Source organism: Uranotaenia lowii, chromosome 1, assembly GCF_029784155.1.
Source record: "Uranotaenia lowii strain MFRU-FL chromosome 1, ASM2978415v1, whole genome shotgun sequence".
NCBI classification, from domain to species: Eukaryota; Metazoa; Arthropoda; class Insecta; order Diptera; family Culicidae; genus Uranotaenia; species Uranotaenia lowii.
The window spans coordinates 3,190,036-3,212,608 of NC_073691.1; the positions used below are offsets into that span (position 1 = coordinate 3,190,036).

At 37.7% G+C, this 22,573-nt stretch overlaps 1 protein-coding gene across 1 annotated transcript in view; it reads right to left on the minus strand.

The window, feature by feature from the left end:
• LOC129755453 (uncharacterized) overlaps positions 1 to 22,573 on the minus strand; it is a 96,206-nt gene that overhangs the window by 40,556 nt on the left and 33,077 nt on the right. The window contains exon 5 of the mRNA XM_055751961.1: positions 470 to 599. Coding sequence (XP_055607936.1) covers positions 470 to 599 — 130 coding nt within the window. The remainder of the gene's footprint in view (positions 1 to 469; positions 600 to 22,573) is intronic.

A 22,573-nucleotide genomic window follows, 5' to 3' on the forward strand; every position in this document is an offset into this window, starting at 1 on the left:
TGCTCTCAGATCCAAGCAGCCATTGCAATCTATGCTACTATGTTTGTATATATACAGGTGGCTAGAAGAAGTGCACACATAAACAAACGTTTCCATGGGTGGCTGTAAAATTTTATTGCATCATCAGTGCCTGCTGGGAATGGTAATGTTCCTTCGTTTATTGTGACGCAATTGATACTTTCCCGAATGGGACGTCCCGAAATTCTTGTAAAAATTTAAAAAAATATTTGAGGAATTCAAATCAATACAATACTTTCAAGTAAATATCCAATTTAAAAAAAATGATTAAAAAATCATATCTTCAATAAAAATGGTCTTGTGCCGTTGTTTATGGAGAGTCCCCGTGGAAAAGTCAATTCGTGAAATGGAACTATCTCTTCGCACAGGTGATAAAAGTGACAGTCGTTGAGCGCAAAGGATGAAGGTAATAAAAATGGATATGTAATTATCGCCGGACAACTAGGCTTACCTGAGAATTCAGAAGAGTCCTTGTTTGCAGCTGAACGTCGCTCCCGTCGGGGCAGAATTCGGTATGGTCGGCGCTCTTTGCCGTGGCGTGATTTGCGCGAAGGAACGTGACAGCCGTGGGCCAGCGTCTCCTAAACAAGATAGACTGTAAATGAATCACACACCACATTCAGATCAGGAGGGAGACAGAAAAAGAAAAAAGAGAAAAAAGAAAATCAACAGAAATAACAAAAATCATCCAATCAATCCGTGGAACAATGCGACACTTGCAGAAGCAATGCGGGCGTGTTGAGGACTACAACAACAGACAACAAGTAGCAAGAAACTTTCATGCGGTAGGAGGGGTCTAAGAAGGCTCTGGGGTTTTCGTTTTTGCATCCGAATGAAAGCAGAAATGATACATCAGAGTATTGCATCGTATTTATAAAACATAGATAACATCAGCTGGAATCTAAAGGAAAGACGTAGTACTTGAACTTAAATTTTTTTCTATTCAGAAGAATGGTTTACAACCGAAACAACACGAGAAGTCTTCCTGCCTGATTCAGCTATAGAATGCCGAATAGTGGTCTAGGCAAAGCCAGCTTTTCTTTGTCGGATTTTATTCCTACAAAATTAAATGCAATTCTAAAAAAAAAAAATATGCCCCCTTGAAGACTGCACTCTACATCAATCATGCGATTCAAATGCTGTTGTTAAGCAATTGTTTTAGATTCAATCAATTGCCTTGTTGTTTTGGGTGAAACGGAAAAACACCTAACTTAACAACAACAAAACCGAGAGACAACAAGTCAGAGCCGGCTAACTATAGATGTAGAGATATAATGGATTCATTGTTCGTACGGCTCAAGTGGTAGGAGGTCGAACAATAAACAGCCTGTTCTAATATTTCTAGAAACTTCAAGTACATTTCCAACTCTTGTTTCTGATTAATTTTTCAGTTCTTGTTAACGATGTTAATGTAAAACAAAATTGGAATAAATTATTCAAATCAAAGAACGAAGGGTAAGTCATAACAAAAACATAAAAGTTTTAGATGTTAATATTTGTAGTGTTCATTTGATTATGCCCACGCGGAGCAGCAAGCCTAATAATGGATCAAAACAAAGCAATCGAAAAATTCGTTTTCTTTGATTCATTCAGCATAATTATTCATCACAGCAGGCTCACAACCAATGATGTCAACCTTCAGATTTTTTCTAGATCATCCAGACTTTTTGGACTTTTGCCAGTGTCAGAAACAAACGATAAGTACCTATCGATCTGATGACCAAAAAAAAAAAGGTCACCACTTTCCCAAAAGCAAGCTAACCAGACTATTTCAGACATTTCCAGACATTTTTTCAAAATCTTCCAGACTTTTTCGAAAAACATTTGGCAACCCTGCTCACAACACACATTAATTTTTCTTCCACTTGTGTTGTTTATGAGTTGCTGAACAAAACAAATTCTCGTTTCAAGGAAAGTGACAAGCTTGCTAAAATTTGAGTTATTCCTCAACAGATAGTAATCGAATGCAAAAAATCCTGCCACAAGAAGTAGGTAGTCCTAAATAAATTTAAGCTTGACCTTCGGCGGAAAGCTACGTCAGGACACTAGAGGCATGTGAAGTCGAGGCCAGATGAATAAATACCACGCGTATTATTGCCATTTCCATCATAAGGGAAAAATGATGAAAAAATTCCTTTCCATCCATAAAGATCGAGTCCATCTCAAGGAATGGCTTCCGTTGACGGGGGAGCTCGAAAAAATGAGGACACGGTATCAGTAAAAAAAACTGTTAGCTCTCGGTGGATAATGCTACATTCACAGCTCTCGGAAGCCATCATAATCTAATTCTGATCCACGGAATTTGAACGGACAAAAACAAAGATGATTGGAAGAAGCTTCGAAGGCATTTTTTTAACCTTGAAGGTTCATCAATATTCCAAGGTTTTACGCATTGAATGAATAACAAACAAAATTTACTTGTTTTTTTTTTGTGGATACGCTTAAGCTAATTGTCAGGCTTATTTGTTTGTTACAATTTTCCCCGAACGCTTCCGGGCTGTTTTCATCGGTTTTGTTGAATTTTCCCTGCCACATTCAAATGCGTTTGTTGTGGAAAATTTTCTTAGGAATTCTACAAAAATAACTCTGATGTGCGATAGAGCTTCTACGTAATGAAAAACCTTTTAAAAAATTAATCTACGTCAGTTGAATGATGCAACTGTTTTACATAGAACGAATGCAAAAAGTACAGTTGTACCTATTTGTATATTTTCCTATCCTACGTTTCAACTTTGTGTCATCCCCGGATTTGTTTGCTCAATGAGAAATGCACTGCATCTGATAGTTTTAAGCTGATCCCGTTCGTCAAGTTGGATTTTCCCCTATTCTGCTGCTCTCATTTTGCATTTGCAGCTGATCCCGTTCGTCAAGTTGGATTTTCCCCTATTCTACTGCTCTCATTTTGCATAAGATAAGCAACAGCTAGCCGGAGCTTTGGATGCTTTTTTTCGTGCTAGCTGCCTTTCGAGGAAAAGGTTTTTTCCCGGGACGGAAAAGTCACGTCATGAAAAGACATACATACGCCGCCTTCGCCGATTAATGCTTTACAAACTTATAAACGTGGATGACTTAAGATTAACCTTAAAAATCCAGTGACGAGGTAGGAATCGAACCGATGCCTCCAATGAACCTGCGACTACTTTCTCACGACGCTAGCCGCTCGGTGACGTACATAGTCATAATGACATTACCAGGGTACAATATGATTCGTTAACACCATCTTCTCTACATAAGTATTTTGTTGCCATAAGAGCACCTGTATCCGTGGTCTATTCTTGGGTCTACTTTATACAAGTATTGAACCAAAAAATCCACAGACATCATCAGAACTCGTCGAGCTGATTCGATAGGTACCTATAAAGGTATATCTAAGACCCATAATTAATGATCTCCAAATTCGACCGATAACTATACCTTTCTGTAAGAAAGGCAAAAAATTAGATCCATTCCAGTGAAAAAACTGGCAACCGCACTTGTGTTTCATAAACTGTCAAACGGTTTAGAACTGCGTCAAATTGGTCTCTAAGAGCAAGTTCACTGGTGTTGGGAAAAAGTGGTAGAAATTTTGATATTTTGAAAATGTTACCATGCAAAAATGTTTTCAAGATCTTGGGGCGTTGTATTTTTTTACAACACTGTTTGTATTTCAGCCGTATGTGATAGAAATATTGCTATTTACAATAGCAATATTTCGAAAATACAACACGTGTTGTAAAAAAACTAGAATGCCACAGATCTTGAAAATGTTTTTACATGGCAAAATTTTCAAAATGTGCCGTTGGTGTCAAATTTCTACCACTTTTCCCAACACCAGTGAACTTGCTCTAAGTTATCCCAAACAGTTATAAATTTGTCAAGTTATTTTTAGGAAGGCAACAAAAAACACATATTTTACTAAACAGAAAAATGGTTAAAATAAAATACCCAACACATATGTGACTATTTAATTTGAAAAGTTCAAACAAATAAATGACATACAGTATTGGATGACGACAATCGGTGCATTATTTAAAATTGGCTGGTAGAAATCACTGGATTTCTCAAGTTGGTCGCAGTAGGCGTCCTCCAATTAAAACTTCTTATAATTTGTTTTAAGCGAATGCCTATTGCTGGTTAGTTCGTAAGAAAATAAAAAAAAAACAAAAAATCGTTTGTCCGTTTGTTCGTTTGTTCGTTTGTTCGTTTGTTCGTTTGTTCGTTTGTTCGTTTGTTCGTTTGTTCGTTTGTTCGTTTGTTCGTTTGTTCGTTTGTTCGTTTGTTCGTTTGTTCGTTTGTTCGTTTGTTCGTTTGTTCGTTTGTTCGTTTGTTCGTTTGTTCGTTTGTTCGTTTGTTCGTTTGTTCGTTTGTTCGTTTGTTCGTTTGTTCGTTTGTTCGTTTGTTCGTTTGTTCGTTTGTTCGTTTGTTCGTTTGTTCGTTTGTTCGTTTGTTCGTTTGTTCGTTTGTTCGTTTGTTCGTTTGTTCGTTTGTTCGTTTGTTCGTTTGTTCGTTTGTTCGTTTGTTCGTTTGTTCGTTTGTTCGTTTGTTCGTTTGTTCGTTTGTTCGTTTGTTCGTTTGTTCGTTTGTTCGTTTGTTCGTTTGTTCGTTTGTTCGTTTGTTCGTTTGTTCGTTTGTTCGTTTGTTCGTTTGTTCGTTTGTTCGTTTGTTCGTTTGTTCGTTTGTTCGTTTGTTCGTTTGTTCGTTTGTTCGTTTGTTCGTTTGTTCGTTTGTTCGTTTGTTCGTTTGTTCGTTTGTTCGTTTGTTCGTTTGTTCGTTTGTTCGTTTGTTCGTTTGTTCGTTTGTTCGTTTGTTCGTTTGTTCGTTTGTTCGTTTGTTCGTTTGTTCGTTTGTTCGTTTGTTCGTTTGTTCGTTTGTTCGTTTGTTCGTTTGTTCGTTTGTTCGTTTGTTCGTTTGTTCGTTTGTTCGTTTGTTCGTTTGTTCGTTTGTTCGACCTAGAGAGAGGCCTAGAGAGCTTGAATTTAACATTGGTTAACATTAGGATTCAGAATTATAAAATTTTTATAAGATTGGTGGATGACCCATTTAGAAATTGGGTCAGATGTTGGCAAAGGGGTCATACATAGCAATTATAAGCAATGTTGAAAAAGGGATTGTCCATTATACTTTTTCAATGTTTATACAATAATTGTGTGACTTCGCATAGTATCGAGAGAAAAATTCATTGACGAAAGTTTTAAAAGACTTGGATGAATGATTTACACCAAGATCTTTATTACCCCGTATCAAATGCGCCGTTTCCATATTGGATATTATACATGCATATAAAATCCAAAATATGAGCGCTAATAACCATAGTAATAACGTGGCGCTAGAAGGTAAAGCACCTTCTAGCGCCACGTCGCATACGTCGCGACGTTGAAAATCATAACGACGCATCACAGGTTTCCTAGAAGACTTGAAGCATACGATTGATGGTCAGAGGAAAATCAACAGTAAATGACATAAACAATGTCTGTGTACTACATTGAAATCGCCTACTGGATTGAAAAAAAAATGAATAAAAAACCTGCGAATGACAGGAATGTCGCTAGTAAAAAGTGTCGTTATTCAGTTTCATGCTATACACATAATATATGAGGGATGAAAAATCCTTCGGGATGAAAATCCCGAGAAAAAAAAATATATAAAATTATTTTCTGCCAGTAACCTTGTAAATGTAAAACCGCGGAGATAGGTATAAAAGAACCAAACTAATGAAAAAAACCAATGAAAGAAGTCGCGGAAGTAAAATGGAGCAAAACCAACCCAAGTTAAAAACAACTAAGTGTCATATGATAGTTGCCAACATTTGTCGACTAACATTACAGGCACAGCCTACTGAGTATTAAATCTAATTTTATTGAACAATGCACAGTTGCAGCTTTCGGAATAGAGATTTCCAGACTACAAACTAGATATGGGTGATCCAGTTCTATAATTAACAAATTTCCTAGTAAATTTGAGCCCAAAAAGCCTCCAGTAACAGCATACAAAAACAGATGAAGGCAATTTTCGTTTTCCGATAATTCGTAATCCAGCAATTCTCTTCTGGAAATCATAATTTTTGTGCGCAAAAGTTCTGTTGTTCACTGTTTGCATCCGAAAGCTATTTTGGGACGGCACTTCTGCAGCACTTACGGAATTCTCACGTTACAATGCAAACATTGAAACCAAAAATGGAAATGCACTTCAACCACGTTAATTAAAAAAGATGGATGACAGTTGCCGAATTCTAGTGAAATCGAAAGCCCGACACTAGACCCCCCGACAGGAGGAAAATGTCTAGGAATTCACGTTCATGCTTCTATTCCTGATCAACTACAGCACGCGGTAGGGATGATCCAACATATTACACCGGAAACTAATTCAATCAGCTAAGCTAGGCCTCAATTCATGTACCTATATACAAACCTGCTGTGGCTTTGAAGTTCAAAGTTTGTGATTTCCATACGAGATTAAGATATATTTCTGAGAGAGCTCTTGGAAACCGATCATAGATGACTTTGAAAAGCTATGCCTACAAAGAAGCGTTCATTTGAATAATCTGTTTGTAGTTTTCCCTTGGAATTTCACGTTTAATCATGGAAAATTAAGCTTTTACAATCTTGATCCTTTCATTCGAATCCAAAGTTTTGACTTTTGGAAAATTGTCCAATCATTTCAACAACAAAAAATCTGTCTATCTGACGTGATATTTGAATGTTTCACTGTCTTACTCTCTTATAATCTTAATATCTTACAGCCTAACTGTCGTAATTATGCCATAATTAAATTTATTGCAGTGTATGTAAAGATGCGAATGCGATGAGAACACGCAAAATGAGGGCGAAAACAACAAAGGAAACCAAACATCACGCAAAGTAGGGGGAGGCGGGCTATATGCGCATATTAAGGAAAGCACTAATTTTCTCCCATATTCCAATAGATAGGAGTCTGAAAACTATATACACATGAGCGGATATCTGTTTTATATACGTTAGAGCAATTTTTTTGTGAAAATCTCTTACAGTTTTTGTGAAAATAATTTTTTTATAATAGAAGTCAAAACAGCCGATTTCCGAAACTGGCGGGCTAAATGCGCATATTTCTGTTTTTAGCTATATTTCATTAACAGTTGCAATATTTTGATATTCTTGAATTGAAAATGGTAGAAACGGATGTTAAGCATACGTTAAGGTTGAAATTTTGGTGAAACTTTTTACATCACTAGTTCTTTTGCATAAAACATAGTTAGGTATGCCATATGGTAATATTTCATGGTAATATTTTGTTCATATCGTATTTTTATCGGATCAGTATGAAGTTCTTGTTTTTTCGCTGTAAGATTGTGATTTGAGTGTAGATTTAATGTTTCAATGATAAAAAGCAAAAAAATTATAAGACTAATCCATTTTTCTTGATATAGGCATTTAACCTGCCTTGATATGGGCATTCAGAACCTGTCTCTTATTCCAATATCTGATCATTTACAACCTTGCCAAAAGCTTCAATTTCTTGAATTCCCGATTTCCAGATGAATAAGAAAGAAAAACCATAAAAAATTTTGTTCACAGAATCTTTACGCACGATAATTTAAGTTTAATATATTATAACAAAACTGACAAAAATCTTGTTTGAATTTTTAAATTTTTTTGGCTGTATTTAACAATCAAATTTCTTCATGCCATGTTTCAATAGCGTATTACCCTCAAACTGCACTGATGAGATACGTTGAACCTCCAGCCATATCGCCAATCGGCTGTATGCGCATATTACCTAACATGCGCATTTAGGAACACTTCCCCCTAGTACCCAAACTTACAATATTATTTGTAAAAATCCTAGTTGGCTGTGACCCCTTTTCTCTCTAAATATCATTATCAAACCAAATCTTTCGATTCCCTTCTCAAACCGAGGGAAAAAACACGAATTTGACTATTTGTACAGAGAATGAATGTCGCTTACATTTGTTATTTGACTTTTTTTACTTGTAGTAAGTTCATAACGATGAGTTTTTTATTTTTTTTTTCTTATCTGTTATTTTATGCAGTTTTCCGCAGAACGCCGAGTTTTGTTGAACATTGCCTCCTCTCATTAAACATCGTAATCATAAAGGCATAAAAATTTTCAAGCAGCTACAAAATCGGTAATTCAAGACAAATCCCCGTTCTCCACAATTTGTTCCGGCATTTAAATAGATTGTCGAAGATAAGACTTATAAAAATCGAATTTACGACGACGCCGATTTGGGATCGGTTCATTCGCCTACTTAGATGGTCGGAAGTACCCACAGAAATAAAGTAGGCAGAGTAACTTCATTTCACCCGACAAGTAAAGGAGCAATAAATGAAAAAGCTCCTCTTTGATGGCGACCGTCAGCAATACATAAGATGTTTCGTTCGAGTTTATTACTGTCAGTCTGCAATAGCAGTAAGTATCTCAAGTTGCGAACGTTTTGATATTTGGGGTACCAATTTGTACCGCTTGGTTAAAGGTTTGAGTTTGAGTTTGACTTTCGTGAGCGTGTGAGCATGGCAACGAGTGATATGGGTTTACCTTACAGGGGAAAGCTGTCATTCTCGAGAAACACGATTTCTACCATAGCGAAATTCATCCAAAGCACTCAGCAATTGCATCAAATGTATGTACCTATTCTAGATTCATAAAAAGTTGCGATTTCTTAGAAAACTTTTGTGCTTCAGGCAATAATCCATACGACAGTTGCACCCCGTTACCGGAATTTAATAATCTTCCCAAAGGGGACCATTTTTTTTTTGACGATTTTTTTTTTCAATGGACCTGATTGATCCAACTTCAATCGGTTTAATTCGGTTGGAAATTTCCCTGGAAACACCAATCAAATTTGAACTCGACAAAATCATAAACATTTCCAAAAAGAGCCCAAAAATCATATAGGAAGGATAGATGTGCAAAATCAACAACCATTATTTCACTTTGTAGTTAATCCACTCGCAAAACACTGACGTTGACAAATTTCTATATTCCGCGACGTTATTGCATTTGCTTGCTGCTACGGTGTTTGAGTTTCGGAAGTTGTAACTGTTTCAAGTTAGAGATACAAGCACCATGCAAGGATAAACCGCCAGCAGCCACGAAACTTGAAAGAATTATTTTCATGTAGAGCGACAGCAAACGGAACAGCTCCAAACAGAGACACGGTGGCGTACGTAGGCGTTCTTCATTCAGCTGTAATAATCGTAGTTGGCTGGGATGGGACGGATTTTTTTCTCAAATCTAACCATCTCAGCAATCCGCACCGGTTCGGATTTTAAAATGCATGTTAGAATATTACTTACTAAACAAAACATGTCGGAATTGGTCTTTTACGATGGCAGGATATTTCCAAAATGAGATGAAAAAGCTACTCGCACAGTAGGGGTTCTGTAAGTTTAAATTTTAAATTAACTAATGGCAGTTAATTTTTAATTAACTTAGGTGTAGGTAGATAACATAGGATGGATTGAAGCAGATGGGAATTTTCACACGTTCCACGTCTCACGTCTCACGTCTGGCGTCTCAAGTCTCACGTCTCACATCTGACGTCTTACGTCTACGTCTCAGGTCTCACGTCTCGCGTCTCACGTCTCACATCTCACATCTTACGTCTCAAGTCTCACGTTTCTCATCTAATATCTCACGTCTCACTTCTCACGTTTCACCTCTTACGTCTTTCATCTCACTTCTCCCTCCTAACTTCTCACTTCTCACTACACACGTCTTACTTCTCACTACACACGTCTCACTTCTCACTACACATGTCTCACTTCTCATCTTCACTTTTCACATCATACGTTTGATTTCTCATGTCTCATTTTCTTCGTATCATTTTTTAATTTCAAGTCTCAGTCATCAAGGTCTCACTTCTAATGTGCTACGTCTCACTTTTCACGTCTCAAATACCACTTCTTACCACTCACGTCCCAAATTTTACTTTTCCGGTCTCATTTTCTAGGTTCCAGGTCTCAGATGTCAGGTTCGGGAGAGCGCTAAATACCGTTGCAATATTTATTAAATAGTTAACAAAGAAAGGATAATCGCAGCATTCAAATTTTTTTATCGAATCATAATTATAATCTGGTTAAAATTACTAAACTTATACAGTTAATTTTAAATTATCGAACTATTTACAAAGAACAAAAGCTTAGTTTAAGTAGTCCATAATTGCTGACGTGGCTAAGCGAAACAAGTTCCACATCGCCAATAGTTGCTACTCCGTGATTGATCGAGGCCATCAATTTTGTGCAAAGTCCTAAAAATGGTGCTTGGGATCAGCAGTACCTTCTCGATGCACAAAACTGATGCACAAATGATAATTAACGGCGCCGGCAACGTCTTCGTAGTCAATGAGGCGAACGATTTGCAAAGTACATAGAGTATACTAGTTTCGATTTGCTGTGAAGGAAAAATAAAGATAAAAATATTTAACCTTGACATCGAATCATTCTAAAATGTGTATTTCTTCCGAAAATTTCAAAAATTTTAAATTTCTTTTTAGCTCAGCAATGCTGTGATTCAATTTATGTTTAAAAAAAAAAGAAAGCGAGCTCATAGGTTACAAAAAACTGCAGTTAATCCGTGCACCCGTATTGAATGATTTACAAACATTAATACAAGAAAAATAAACTTTTTTTACAGTGTATGTCGCAGATAGAAGGTATCATATATTCTTAAAAATACATACAGAATTCACACAAGTGCCTCAAGGCGTTCACATGGGAGCTCTTCTTTTCAATGTTCCCATAATCACCTTGAGTGTCAACTTTCATTTTTGTCAAGTGAAACTGGCTAAGAGATTTGTTTACATATAAATAAACGAGCTTCGGTAAGTCTAAAACCGATTAACGAGGTTCGCGATCGGTGAAAACAAGACGTCCGATTGATAAATTACCGAAAATTTTCGATTCGAGTTACAGAACTGTTTCTGTAAAATAAATTACCGAATTCGCTAATTTTCGTTTACTATGTTCCTGTTGTAAACATACCAGCACTACGAATTCAGGATTGGCACGGTTCAAAACTCGAGCTTTATAAACGCACCTCATCAAAAATCATCCCAACGTAAAGGGTAATGAAAACGACCTAACGTACCGTTACACGTAGCCCAAAATTTACTCAGCTTCAACACCGAAGGGGAACAAAGCGTATATCAAAATGCAGGTGCACTTTGAATTACAAAACAGGTAGGGGAGGAGCGGGCTATATGCGCCTATTAAGCAGAACAATGATTTAATCAAATATCACATCGAATATGTGTACAAAAGCTATATACACGTGTGCAGGCATCTGTTTTCTATACATTGGAGTAATTTTTATGTTAAAATTTTCTTCTGTTTCCAAGAAAATGATTTTATCATAAGTGTTGTCTAAAATGCCGAACCTCAAACAGTGCGGGCTAAATGCGCCTATTTATGTTTTCATCAAAATTTCTGTTTTTTGGGTAATATTTCCGTATAATTTCATTGAAACTGCTAGATAGTAATAATTTCCGTACGACAAAGCTGAAGTTTTATAAAAATCTATGTGTATTATAGTTTTAAGTTATAAAACAAAAGTTAGGGTTGCCATACTATGGAGGCAGTTCATCCATGAGAAAAACTTGATCAAATCTATTTTTAGATCTTCAATTCTCTCTTAAGATGTTATTCAGAGCTTAGATTTGAAGGTTCAATGATAAAAATCATTTATTTATTCTATTTAACCTGTTATTTTGGGATGGAGGCATTTTACAAACATGATGAGGGCATACAAAAACACTCTATTATTCCACTATATAATCATTATTAAACCTCCACAAAAGCTGAAATATGTTATTTTCTAAAGTTCATTTGGGTAAGAAACAAAAACCATCCTTGTTTTTGTTTTAAGCTTCTTTACGTATAATTTTTAAAAGTCGAAATATTACATCAAAATGTGTCAAAAACTTTGTATGTTTTTTTAAATTTTTTTGAGTTTGTAAATTCATAAAATTCTTTCTTGCCTTATGTTCTAAGCGTATCACCCTCAAAATGCATTGGTCAGATAAGCTGTCTAGTCAGCCATTTCATCAAACAGCCGTAGGGTCATTTAACCCGATAGGCCCATTTAGGAAACCTTTCCCCTACCCAACTATTATGATTATGATTATGGTCTAGAACTATCCATGAATTGTCCATCGCTCATTTTATACTGAACCTCAAACAGGGTTAAATTAAAACATAAATTGGCACGTACCTGGATATGCAAAACAGTTTTAAAATATGCAGAGCAGTTTTTAGTTGATTGCCCCAAAAAAACATAACATGCATATTGATGTGAAAGCATTACTCAAAGTATCTTAATGTTGTTGAAACGGTTTATTTTTTCAGAGTTAAATTGAAAACAATTTTAATTGGAATTTTATTCACCGATGATCATCAAAGTAAGTAGGCCTTGAATTATTTATTTTGCCCTTGTGGAAATTTCCGACGTTCCTGAGAATCATTGCGTTAATGCCGCGGTTTTGTTTGAGAAAAAAATTGTCAAAAAGTGTCGACCTCACCGGGATGAACGCAGATGTGTCAAGCTCACTAGCGACACCGCACCGTCCCGTGTGTGTGACCGGGTGATGCGTTTTGGGATTCCTGATTGCGTTTTTAAGTTGGAATTTCCGCAGGGGGTTTCCATCCAACAGATCTTCCCATTTTCTGTGCCGAGGAAACTTATTTCGTTTGGGTCCCAAGGGTTTCCCGCGGGAAAATCACCGATGCATGGTCCGTTTGATTTATCAATGCTTTCGGATCCAGTATTTCGGAATACACAAATGAACCATTCAAAGTATTGAAAGTTCTCATCTGTGACGAGACATTGTCTGTCTCCCCAAACGACCTTCGTAGTAGGCTAAATTTTCCGAATTCAATTTTTTCCGTTATCAATCGAAAGGGGTGGACCGCGCAAGGCAAGCGAGTGATTTGCAAAAAGTTTTCTCTGGTTCGGTACCCATCATAATGGAGGACTCAACCCAATAATCATCGTCTTCGGCGAGTTTCTTTGAAGCATCAATAAACCGGATCTAATTAATAAAAAAAATGGAGGCAATTAAGGCAGGGCGTATTTGAACAAAAACAATCTTTGAAACTACGCTGTGAAGCTTTATAATTCTTATCCACACCCCATTAAAATGGGCGACCTTCAGAGACAGACTCGTTTGACGTTGATTGACAACTTTATCAAAGGCCCCTTTCGGCCTACTATGTTTTAAGAAGGGGTGTCAGCGTTTTCGCGATTGTGAAGCGAATAACAAAGTAGAAGGAGGTTTTCAACTTTTTCGTTACAAACACTGTGGGAGCAATGATTTTGGTTATTATCCTCGAAAAAAAACTGTGTTCAACTGTTGTAATATAGCAGGATAGAATGAGTTTGCATATGAATTTTTTTTTAAAAATCCGACCCTTCCATTTCCGCCCAGCCAAGCGGAAAGGAAAAGTTTATGTCCGGCCGGGCACCGAAAATGTTGTGCGCTATCTGTGAATCGCGGTTGTCCAAATCGAGTAACGGTGTGTGAGAGCCTCTAAACGGAATATTGCAGCCGTTTGTCATGATTTTCCTGTTTTGGTTAAATTTGAAGTCGTAAAGTGTGTTGTGGACAGCAATGTTTATTGAATGTAAATATTTCACGGATGAAATATGATAAGAGCTGTTTTTTTTTAAATAAAATAATGATGAAACGTCATGGTGACAGGCATAACATTGAACTGCCTCGAATTGCTTTGTGTTTGCCATTGCGGTCGATGGATTATGGCATGCTTTGATGTGTATTTCAGCAACAGACCGTAATTGAGCTCTTAAAAGCCTCTCCTCTGCTGACTATTTAGGTAGTTCGATGCCAGCCAGACACGGGCTACTGCGATGCCAACGCCCTGTGACAGGAGCCAACAAATGGTGGCTAATAATGAGAATCGTTTATTCCACACCACTTCTGATGAGAAAGCGCATGGAAAACTTCTCCGGTCTCGGTTGTTTTCCTTCGTATTCTGAAGACGACGGTCTCTCTGGGGTCGACCGACATATTCTTACTTTGTACCCACCTACCCACCCATTTGTACGAGGAAATATTGTAAAACTGCTTAGTCAAACGGAAATTGGGTACCAAACGCCGAATGACGGTGCCGGGTAATGTGCCCAATGAAGAGATCGACTGATGTTAAGTAGCAATTAGTAATAAAATTATTATGATGGCTGAAGGACCCAAACGGTTGGTATTAAATTGAAGAATGAAAGGACCAATAAAGTCCATGTCAGCTGTGAACAATTTTCGCAATGAGGTTGGGTGGTGAAAGTTTACGATGCTTTCCCAAAACCGATAATTGTCATGACCGGATGTCTGGGGAGCTGAAAGCCTTTGCCCGGGTTGCCATTACAGAAATGTTCATGGAAAATGTGACAAAAGCTCAAATCTTATAATTGGCAACCCTGATCTTCCGCTTCCTTTCACTTCGCCCCGTTTGAGTGGGTTGATCTGGATGTGACATCCCCTGTACAGTGGAATTCAACTATGTGCCAGTGCCAGAACGCTTCCTTTCTTCCACAGTACTGTCAAGTGACAATTTCTATTTCCGCGGAACGTTATTGCAAATTCTTCTGAATTAAATCAGTTCTGATTTCACGCATTGGACGCTTTCGGAAACAGATAATTTGGCTTGTTTGGCAATGGCATATTCCGTGTTTTATGATAGAAGGTTTAATTGGATTTCAGGGAATAATATAATATAATATACACTTGTGAGGGTGATTTTAGGGGACAATTTTTGGGCAATTTTAACTGGCAAAAATAATTCGAGAATCTGTTAAGACCATATTCAGGAGGTGTTACCGAATATCGAATTCCCGATTCAGCCATTTTGGCTATGTAGGCTATGCAACTATGCGGAACTCATGAAGTTTGTTTACCAACAAACCACCGAAAAGCTGAGCAAAAAATAAACAAACTCATTGAGAGCCCCGCTCACTCCTCGCCTACTTACTGTGAAAGTCGGAGAACCTAGTGTATCAAAAGACCTTGGTTACGACTATGCTTGGCCTTTTTTTTCAAGACTAACGTGAAAAAACGTTTTATTTCGAAAAACCAAATTTGTATAACAACCCATAAACGTTTATAGAAATGGAAATCTGACCGAAAGAGCATAAGGTAAGACAATGGAGCACGTCTTCGTCTTGACACCATGGAATGCTCCAGAATAGAAATGTACGTATCGATGAGCTCTGAAGACCAATAACAGCTCATTCGAATGAAAATTTCTAGGCAAGAGAGGCTACTTAAGCTAGCAAATCGATATGAAATTTCATAAGTCACGTTACTCGAGTCGCAGAATAAGCCCCAATTTCTCATAGAATCGATCGAATTACGAAGTCGGATTTAATTCAGGAGTTAAAAAATAAAGCATGGAGCCTGAGAATTTTCGTCATTTTTGTCATTTTTTTTAGATTTGTGAGTTTTATTTCTATCAATTTGTATGAAGCCTTTCATTGTTCTGAATAATTGGATTGCTAGATCTAACTTTTTATTTCATAGATTGCTTAGACCATGACCAACTTTGTGTGGCCCGCGAAGCTCTTCTTGTAAAAACCATGTTAAATATATCTGAATCTACCTCAACTAAATTCAAAACAAAGATCTTAAAATTCTATGAATTATTATAAGTCAAAGGGGTAAAAGTGAATTAAAACTGATTTCGAGAAAACACCTTTTTCCATACATTTTTCGAACATTAACAATTTTCTCATGAATGTAAAAGTATGCGAATATATAATTTAAAAATTTCTGGAAAAAACCACCAAATTTTCTATAGTCTGAAAAAGATCTTATCAAAATCGTTTTAAAATCGCAAGAAAAAATCACCGAATCATGTCAACATCATAATTAAAACTACACTTTAACGACAACTTCAACCATTCGTAACTTGAATTCTATTTCAACAACTTTGTTAGTCCCAATAAATATAAAAACTTTTCAAATTATGTAAAATATTGAAAGTTTTCTCTGTATTTTTTTCCAATTTCAAAATTTCTACCACTTTTTCCCAACACGGATGAATTTGCTCTAACATTGAACTGAATAATTTTTTCACTCCATATGTTTTTCGTAATTGGCATGGATTGCCTAGATCTATTTTTTTATTTCGTAGATCACATTGAATGTATAAGGATTTTTTAAGAAAATCAGCCTCGTTTTATGGAACGTTTCTAGGCCGTATAACGAGGTATGAGATTTCTATTGCTAAATAATCCAATAGAAATCTGGAAATCTTCTTTCAATTAACGTTTAATCATTTGTTTCTTCTTCTTTGCAGGTAAATAAAATAAAACGTGTTCACCCAGAGAGATAAAAAACACCACTCAGAAGCAATGCAGATTTAGGAATCGCACGTTTTGAGTGAGTACGATGAAACAACACGCGATTAACACGAAGGTGGCAATTTCGTTTCAGCAGTTTAACTCGAACGTGTGTGATTCGGATTTGTGACACTTTTTGGTTTATCTTTCGTGAAGCCAGACTTGCCAGCTGTGAAATTTGAATGAGGGGTTAATTTTTTTTGTGAATAAATATTGGATCGAAGCTTGTAGCTTGCTAAATGTGCTTGCTCATACACCATAGGAAAATTGGTAAAAATTGATGCAACGGTAAGTTTATCAACTAAAATTGAATTATGCCAACAAACAACTTCTGATACGGATAATGGTGGTAGAATTAAATTATTGAACAACTCCAAATTTGATCAAACGCAGTAGCAACGAACAAGGTCCTGTTTTTTTTTTGGTCAAAATATGAACTTGATCTTGTCTTCTCGTGGGTTTCTACTACCAAAAGGGAAAACTTTTTTGTTCAGGTCCGCTAGAGAAAAGCGTACATCAAAAATAAAACGCACATCCCCAAACATGGTGGCATGAGGACGTACCTACCTAAAGAACATTCTCCAAGAGCGTTTAAATAGACAAAGTTAAGGGAAAACCAACTGATCCCATCTCTTCTAGAAACGTGCACTTAGTCGAAAATTTGCGTCGTCCTCGGGTCATCTTGTCATAGTCAACTTTTATCGGTGAAAGTTACAACCGTTCGAAAGGTTGGCAAATGTAATTTGTCATTTTGAGTTGATGAGTTTGGAAAGTTTCGGGCACAGAAAATTGTAAGCAGAATAAAATATTCAGCATTTATTTTTACCTAGGTACTATTTTTAGGTTTGAAGTGTTGCTTTCAAAGTGCAACAGTAACCTGTTGAGGATTATTATTGTGCCAGTCCACTTCACGACTTTCTAGATATTGTCCGTGGGTGGTAGTTTAAATTTAGTAACTTCCCGATCAACAGGAAGCGCTAAATTTTAAGCAGGGTTTAAGTTGCTATCTCTAATTATCCATGATAAATAATTTTCCACTATATGGCGAGTCACATCATCTGTCAAACAATGACGTCAAATAGAGCAAAATAAAAAACTTCAATGGCCCTTGATGAATAATTTGTACATAGATCAAGATTTAGCCGGTGCTTGCAAATTATAACTTCTTCTTCGCCTGAGAACACACAGATTTCCAAAAGAATGACAACTAACTGGAGTGAAATTGGAGTGAAGCCTATTGTTTTCACTGTTTTACACACGAGAAATCATATACCGGGACTGCGAGCGCGCCCATCGCCAATTGACCTTCTGGCGGCAAGCGTCATTAGAGGACTGGACATCGATTCTCAGTAGACGCGAGATCCTTTTTTTGTTCAACCCGTTTTATTCATGATTGCATATTTATTTTGCTTTCTGTAAGGAAAAAACATCCAAATAAAAAAATAAAAAAGGAAAAAAAATAAACATAATTGTTATAATTACCAGTTCATTGGTGATCATTTTGCAATTAGCGATTAGCGCTTTAGCTAGTAGCGCTAACTTTTCCAGCACATTTAGGAGTTTAAATTTGCGATCGCACACATTGACCTAGCGATCTAATAAGCGGCGCAAAGTTATAAACTAAGCGATGCCGGACACTATGAAACTACATCCTAGCCACAGTTTTTACTGTCCTTCTGATAGTTATTTTATGTTTCTGAACTTTTTGCTTAGGCCACATATGGAATGGGTGATGGAAATACATGTCAAGTAAGCCATTCAGCTTAGCAGGAAAAACTTTGGATGAATTCCCAAAATATTGTTCCCACGGCACACCACACGTAATTACAAGCCTTTTTCACCGAAGATTTTCCACTTGGGCTGAAATCATTTCCACCAGTTTCTGCATGCAACTAATAAAACGAACATTCGACTTAAAATTATAACCGCGTTTGCTGAAATAACCATTCCGTTCAATATTGATCCTAAACATTTCATGATTGAAATTGAAATAAAATATTTAGCAGCACAAAATAACAACATGTTTATTTTCCAGGCCTACTCATTTTTTCATCAGAATTTCCAGTGGGGTGCGGCCAACCTGTATACACATCTCAGGTGACGATGGAAATCCCATGCTAAGTGTTAGTAAAAGTTTTTTTTTTGTAAACATTATAAACATGCCGATTCGTGACGTCAGTTGCATTTTCGAACGAACAACCATCATCGTTGTACCAGCGCAAACAAGAGGAGAAAACCATTGCCAACTGCTGTTTACGATTCTTGCCTAGGATACATAAACATCCTGGCAAGTGACGTAGGCTTTGTTTACCTTTTTACTTTTTGAATAACGAGTTCTGTAATAGTGTGCGTGTTTCTTCATCACCTTCTTTGTACCACATTGGGGTGCGGCCCTTCCCACTGGATAGTAGATTAAAGTGAATTTTGTAAATAAGATTTTGAACGCACTTAATGATTTCTGTTTTTTGTACAAATTATTCAAACGAACTTAGGTTGAAAATTAAATAAAAATGTTATTTCATGGAATAAGCGAAGTTTTTTTTATTTATTTTTGACGGAACTGTCTTTCTTTTCCAAAATATTAGGTATATTTCAACAAACATCACTGCTTGTGGCTATAGAAGTATTCCTTGAAAAGAATTCATGCAATACCCGTATTCAATGGCTATGAACTTTTTTGTCTCATAAGATATGGGAAAACTTTCATCATCGAATTTATAAAACCGACCATATAAATTTTGTTGATTGGCCTAAATAACTGACCTGTGCAAAATTTCAGCTCAATCGGACTTGATTGGGGGGTGCCTTAAAGGATTTAATTTACGATTATTTTTACCCTCAAATTCCTTGATATTCTTCCTTCTATTCTAAAAAAACCAACAATGCTGCAATTTTGAACTGATTTTGCTTCAAATTACTAAACGAGATCAGTTTTGGAATGAAATAATGTTGAAAAGCTGTTTATGTTTTTCTTACCAAAAGAGACCTTTGTTATCAACTTTCAATCGGGCGATGACAGACTGGCTTCGGAAACAAACGCCCTAGATTAATACTGTAAACCCGCTTTTGCTGAAAGTAAACTTGACTTGACTCGACAAATTTCTCTTTTCTTTTACCGCTTTGTCTAGAGAACAAATGAGTTTCCCTCAATGGAGCAGTCTTCTCTCCAGTATCGTATAAGGATTCGGAAATGAAAAAGTTTTCGAAACTTTCTACTGATAAGGAGTTTCGAAGCGGAGGCAAAATGAAACGAGATAGTTGCCTTACACCTCCATTCATGTCAAGTCATACGATCCATCAGTCAAGAAAGTTGATGGAAAACTCGAAGATATTTTCAATTGAAAACTGCTGAAGCTTGTAAAAACACTGATATTATTACGTCTCAAAGCTTAAAAAAAATTAGATTAAAAAAGAACACAAGAGTCATACCTTAGTTACCGACACTAGCGATTGAAACCTACATAAGTGGGGAATAAATTTTCCAATCATCACAAAGTGAGTACAATCAGCTTGATTTGGTGATTTTCTAATTCAGTGATCCTTTTGTTTGCTTCATTGTCAGTCATGGCTAGAAACGGGCCAACAAAAGATACCAATTTTGATATTCCAGTGTATGATTTTTTCGATTGAAACAAAGTTGTATAGAAGCACATGTTTTGATCATATTTATTTGCGCTTCAAAAGAACATAACTTGTGAGATTTCCAAACAAATATTTATGAAAACATACCTTTTGTTATTTATTTTCGTTGAATGGAATTCAACACAAAGCTTAGTAAATTCGGAAAAAATGACCAGTCTATCTCGATCCTGTGTCGTGTTCGGACGTGTTTCCCGCACAAGCGTTTTTAAGTGCCCATCTTCTGTATCACAGACATCCTTTTGTAGTGAATCTTTTTCACCGTCAAGCTAGGAAAAATATCTCCAGCTTCGAAATCTCCGAGTGCATAAAATAAGTGCACAGCCGCCGCCATGGGGGAAAATACCCCGCCATGGGGAAAGTCCCCAATCCCATCAAGCTCCAATCAAAGACAAATCCCTGAATGGATGGATCCGAACGGAGCACACGGACCGATTAAGTTCCTGCTGCTCAAACCCGCCCCAAACAGCAAACTGCCGACTTACCCATTCATAATTTCAAAAACCGTCGAGCTCGCCGCCGGGCAAATCGTAGGAGGACACCCGTGCGACCAAGGACAAGCTTATCTGCTCAAAGTACGATCCCAAAAGCAAATTGACAAACTGTTATCCGTCAAACAGTTGATTGATTCAACTCCCGTCACCGTAGAGCTCCACCCAACACACCCAACAGCTGCAAATGCGTGGTAACTTGCCGGGAAGTTGCTGGCGCTACTGACGAGGCATTAACCAAAGACCTTGCCAATCAAGGGGTAACCAACGTGTACCGATTTACCAGAAAGATTGACGGAAAAATTCAACCCACCAACACCTTTGTCCTAACCATCCAAGGAACCCTAGTTCCCACCCACATCCGATTCGGCTTCATTCAAGCTCAAACCCGTCCGTACTACTCTCGACCAATGACTTGCTTGCAGTGTGGCATACTTGGACACACCAAAAAGCACTGCAAGAATGATGTCACCTGCCTTAACTGCGGAGAAAAGCAAAGCCACAAAGACTGCCAAAAAACACCCCACTGCGTAAATTGCCAAGGCTCCCACCCCAGCAACAGCCGATCTTGCCCTGCCTTCCAGGCCGAGCAGGAGATAATTAAAATCAGGACCGACAAGGGCATTTCACACAACGAAGCTGTTAAAGAATATCGTCTCCGCCAAAACCAAACAACATCAGTCCAACAGCGACTCAACCAAGCCAGCCTAAATTCCGCAATCAACGACAAGAACAAGGAAATATCAGAACTCAAACAATTGGTAGCCTTTCTCACCACCCAAATTGAGAAACTCACAAGCCAAGTGAAAAACCAAAATCAACCGGATCCAGGATCACACGAGGAATCTGACAGCGACACCGACATGACCAGTAACAGCTCCACAGTTAGCACAATCTCCACACCCAAGCGCTTTTGGAAGACATCCTCCGAAGACTCCCCCACCGGAGGTGACCCCATAAAAAGCCAAACTAAGGAACGACCCAAGAAAAAACGATCGCGCGGTCAGAAAAATCAAGCTCTCCCATCCACTTCGCAAACCACCCAGCCAGGTAAAACTACAACACCAGACCCCTCCAAGCAGTTCGGTAAGTCACAAAACCATAACCGTTAAATTAAACCTATCCCAAACAAATATGGATACATCGTCAAGCACACTAAATAGAATGCAGAACCAATCTTACAATACCACCGTGACTAACCGACCCGCTCAAAAAAAATCTCAAAATTTTGCCATCCAGTGGAACACTAGAGGCCTCACAAAAAGACTTCCTGATATTCAAATCCTCCTTTCAAATGCTTCACCGACTATTTTTGCCATCCAAGACATACTTACGAACTCCAAAATCCCTCAAAACATCATAAAAGGATACAATCTACATACGATATCCGACCCATCATCACGCCAAGGCGCCGGTCTAGCCGTAAAAATCAACACCCCATACAAACTCCTCAACATCAACACCACTTTAAACGCAGTCTGTGTCAGAGTCCACACACCGATAGACATAACCGTCGTATCCCTCTACATTCCTCCACAACTGCCCTACCATCAGTTCACAAGTGAAATAGAGCATCTCTTATCCGAGCTTCCACCCCCTTTCATCATCATGGGTGACCTAAACGCCCACTCCACTTGCTGGGGCAGTTCCCACACCACCAATAAAGGCTCCTTTTTGGAAGACCTAGCCTTAAGCCGAAACTTGACTATTTTAAACAACTTGCAACCAACCAGAATAGACCCTGCCTCCGGCAATATGTCCGCTATCGACATCACACTGGTCTCATGGGAGCTCGGACCAAAGTTTGGTTGGCAAATTTTTGACGACACCTTCGGCAGTGACCATTTCCCTATCTTGATTAAGCTCGAACACCCTACACCTAAATCCGCGACCAGACCTCGCTGGAAGTACGACGAGGCAGACTGGATAGGATACCAAATTGAAGTCGATAAATCCCTAGCCCTTGAAACATCGTTATGCATCCCCTCCTTCACAAAAATACTTTTGGAAGCAGGAACTAAAAACATCCCGAGAACCAGCGGCGTCCCCGGCAAGACTGCAGTCCCTTGGTGGGGTCCAGAAGTCCGTTCCGCCATTAAAAA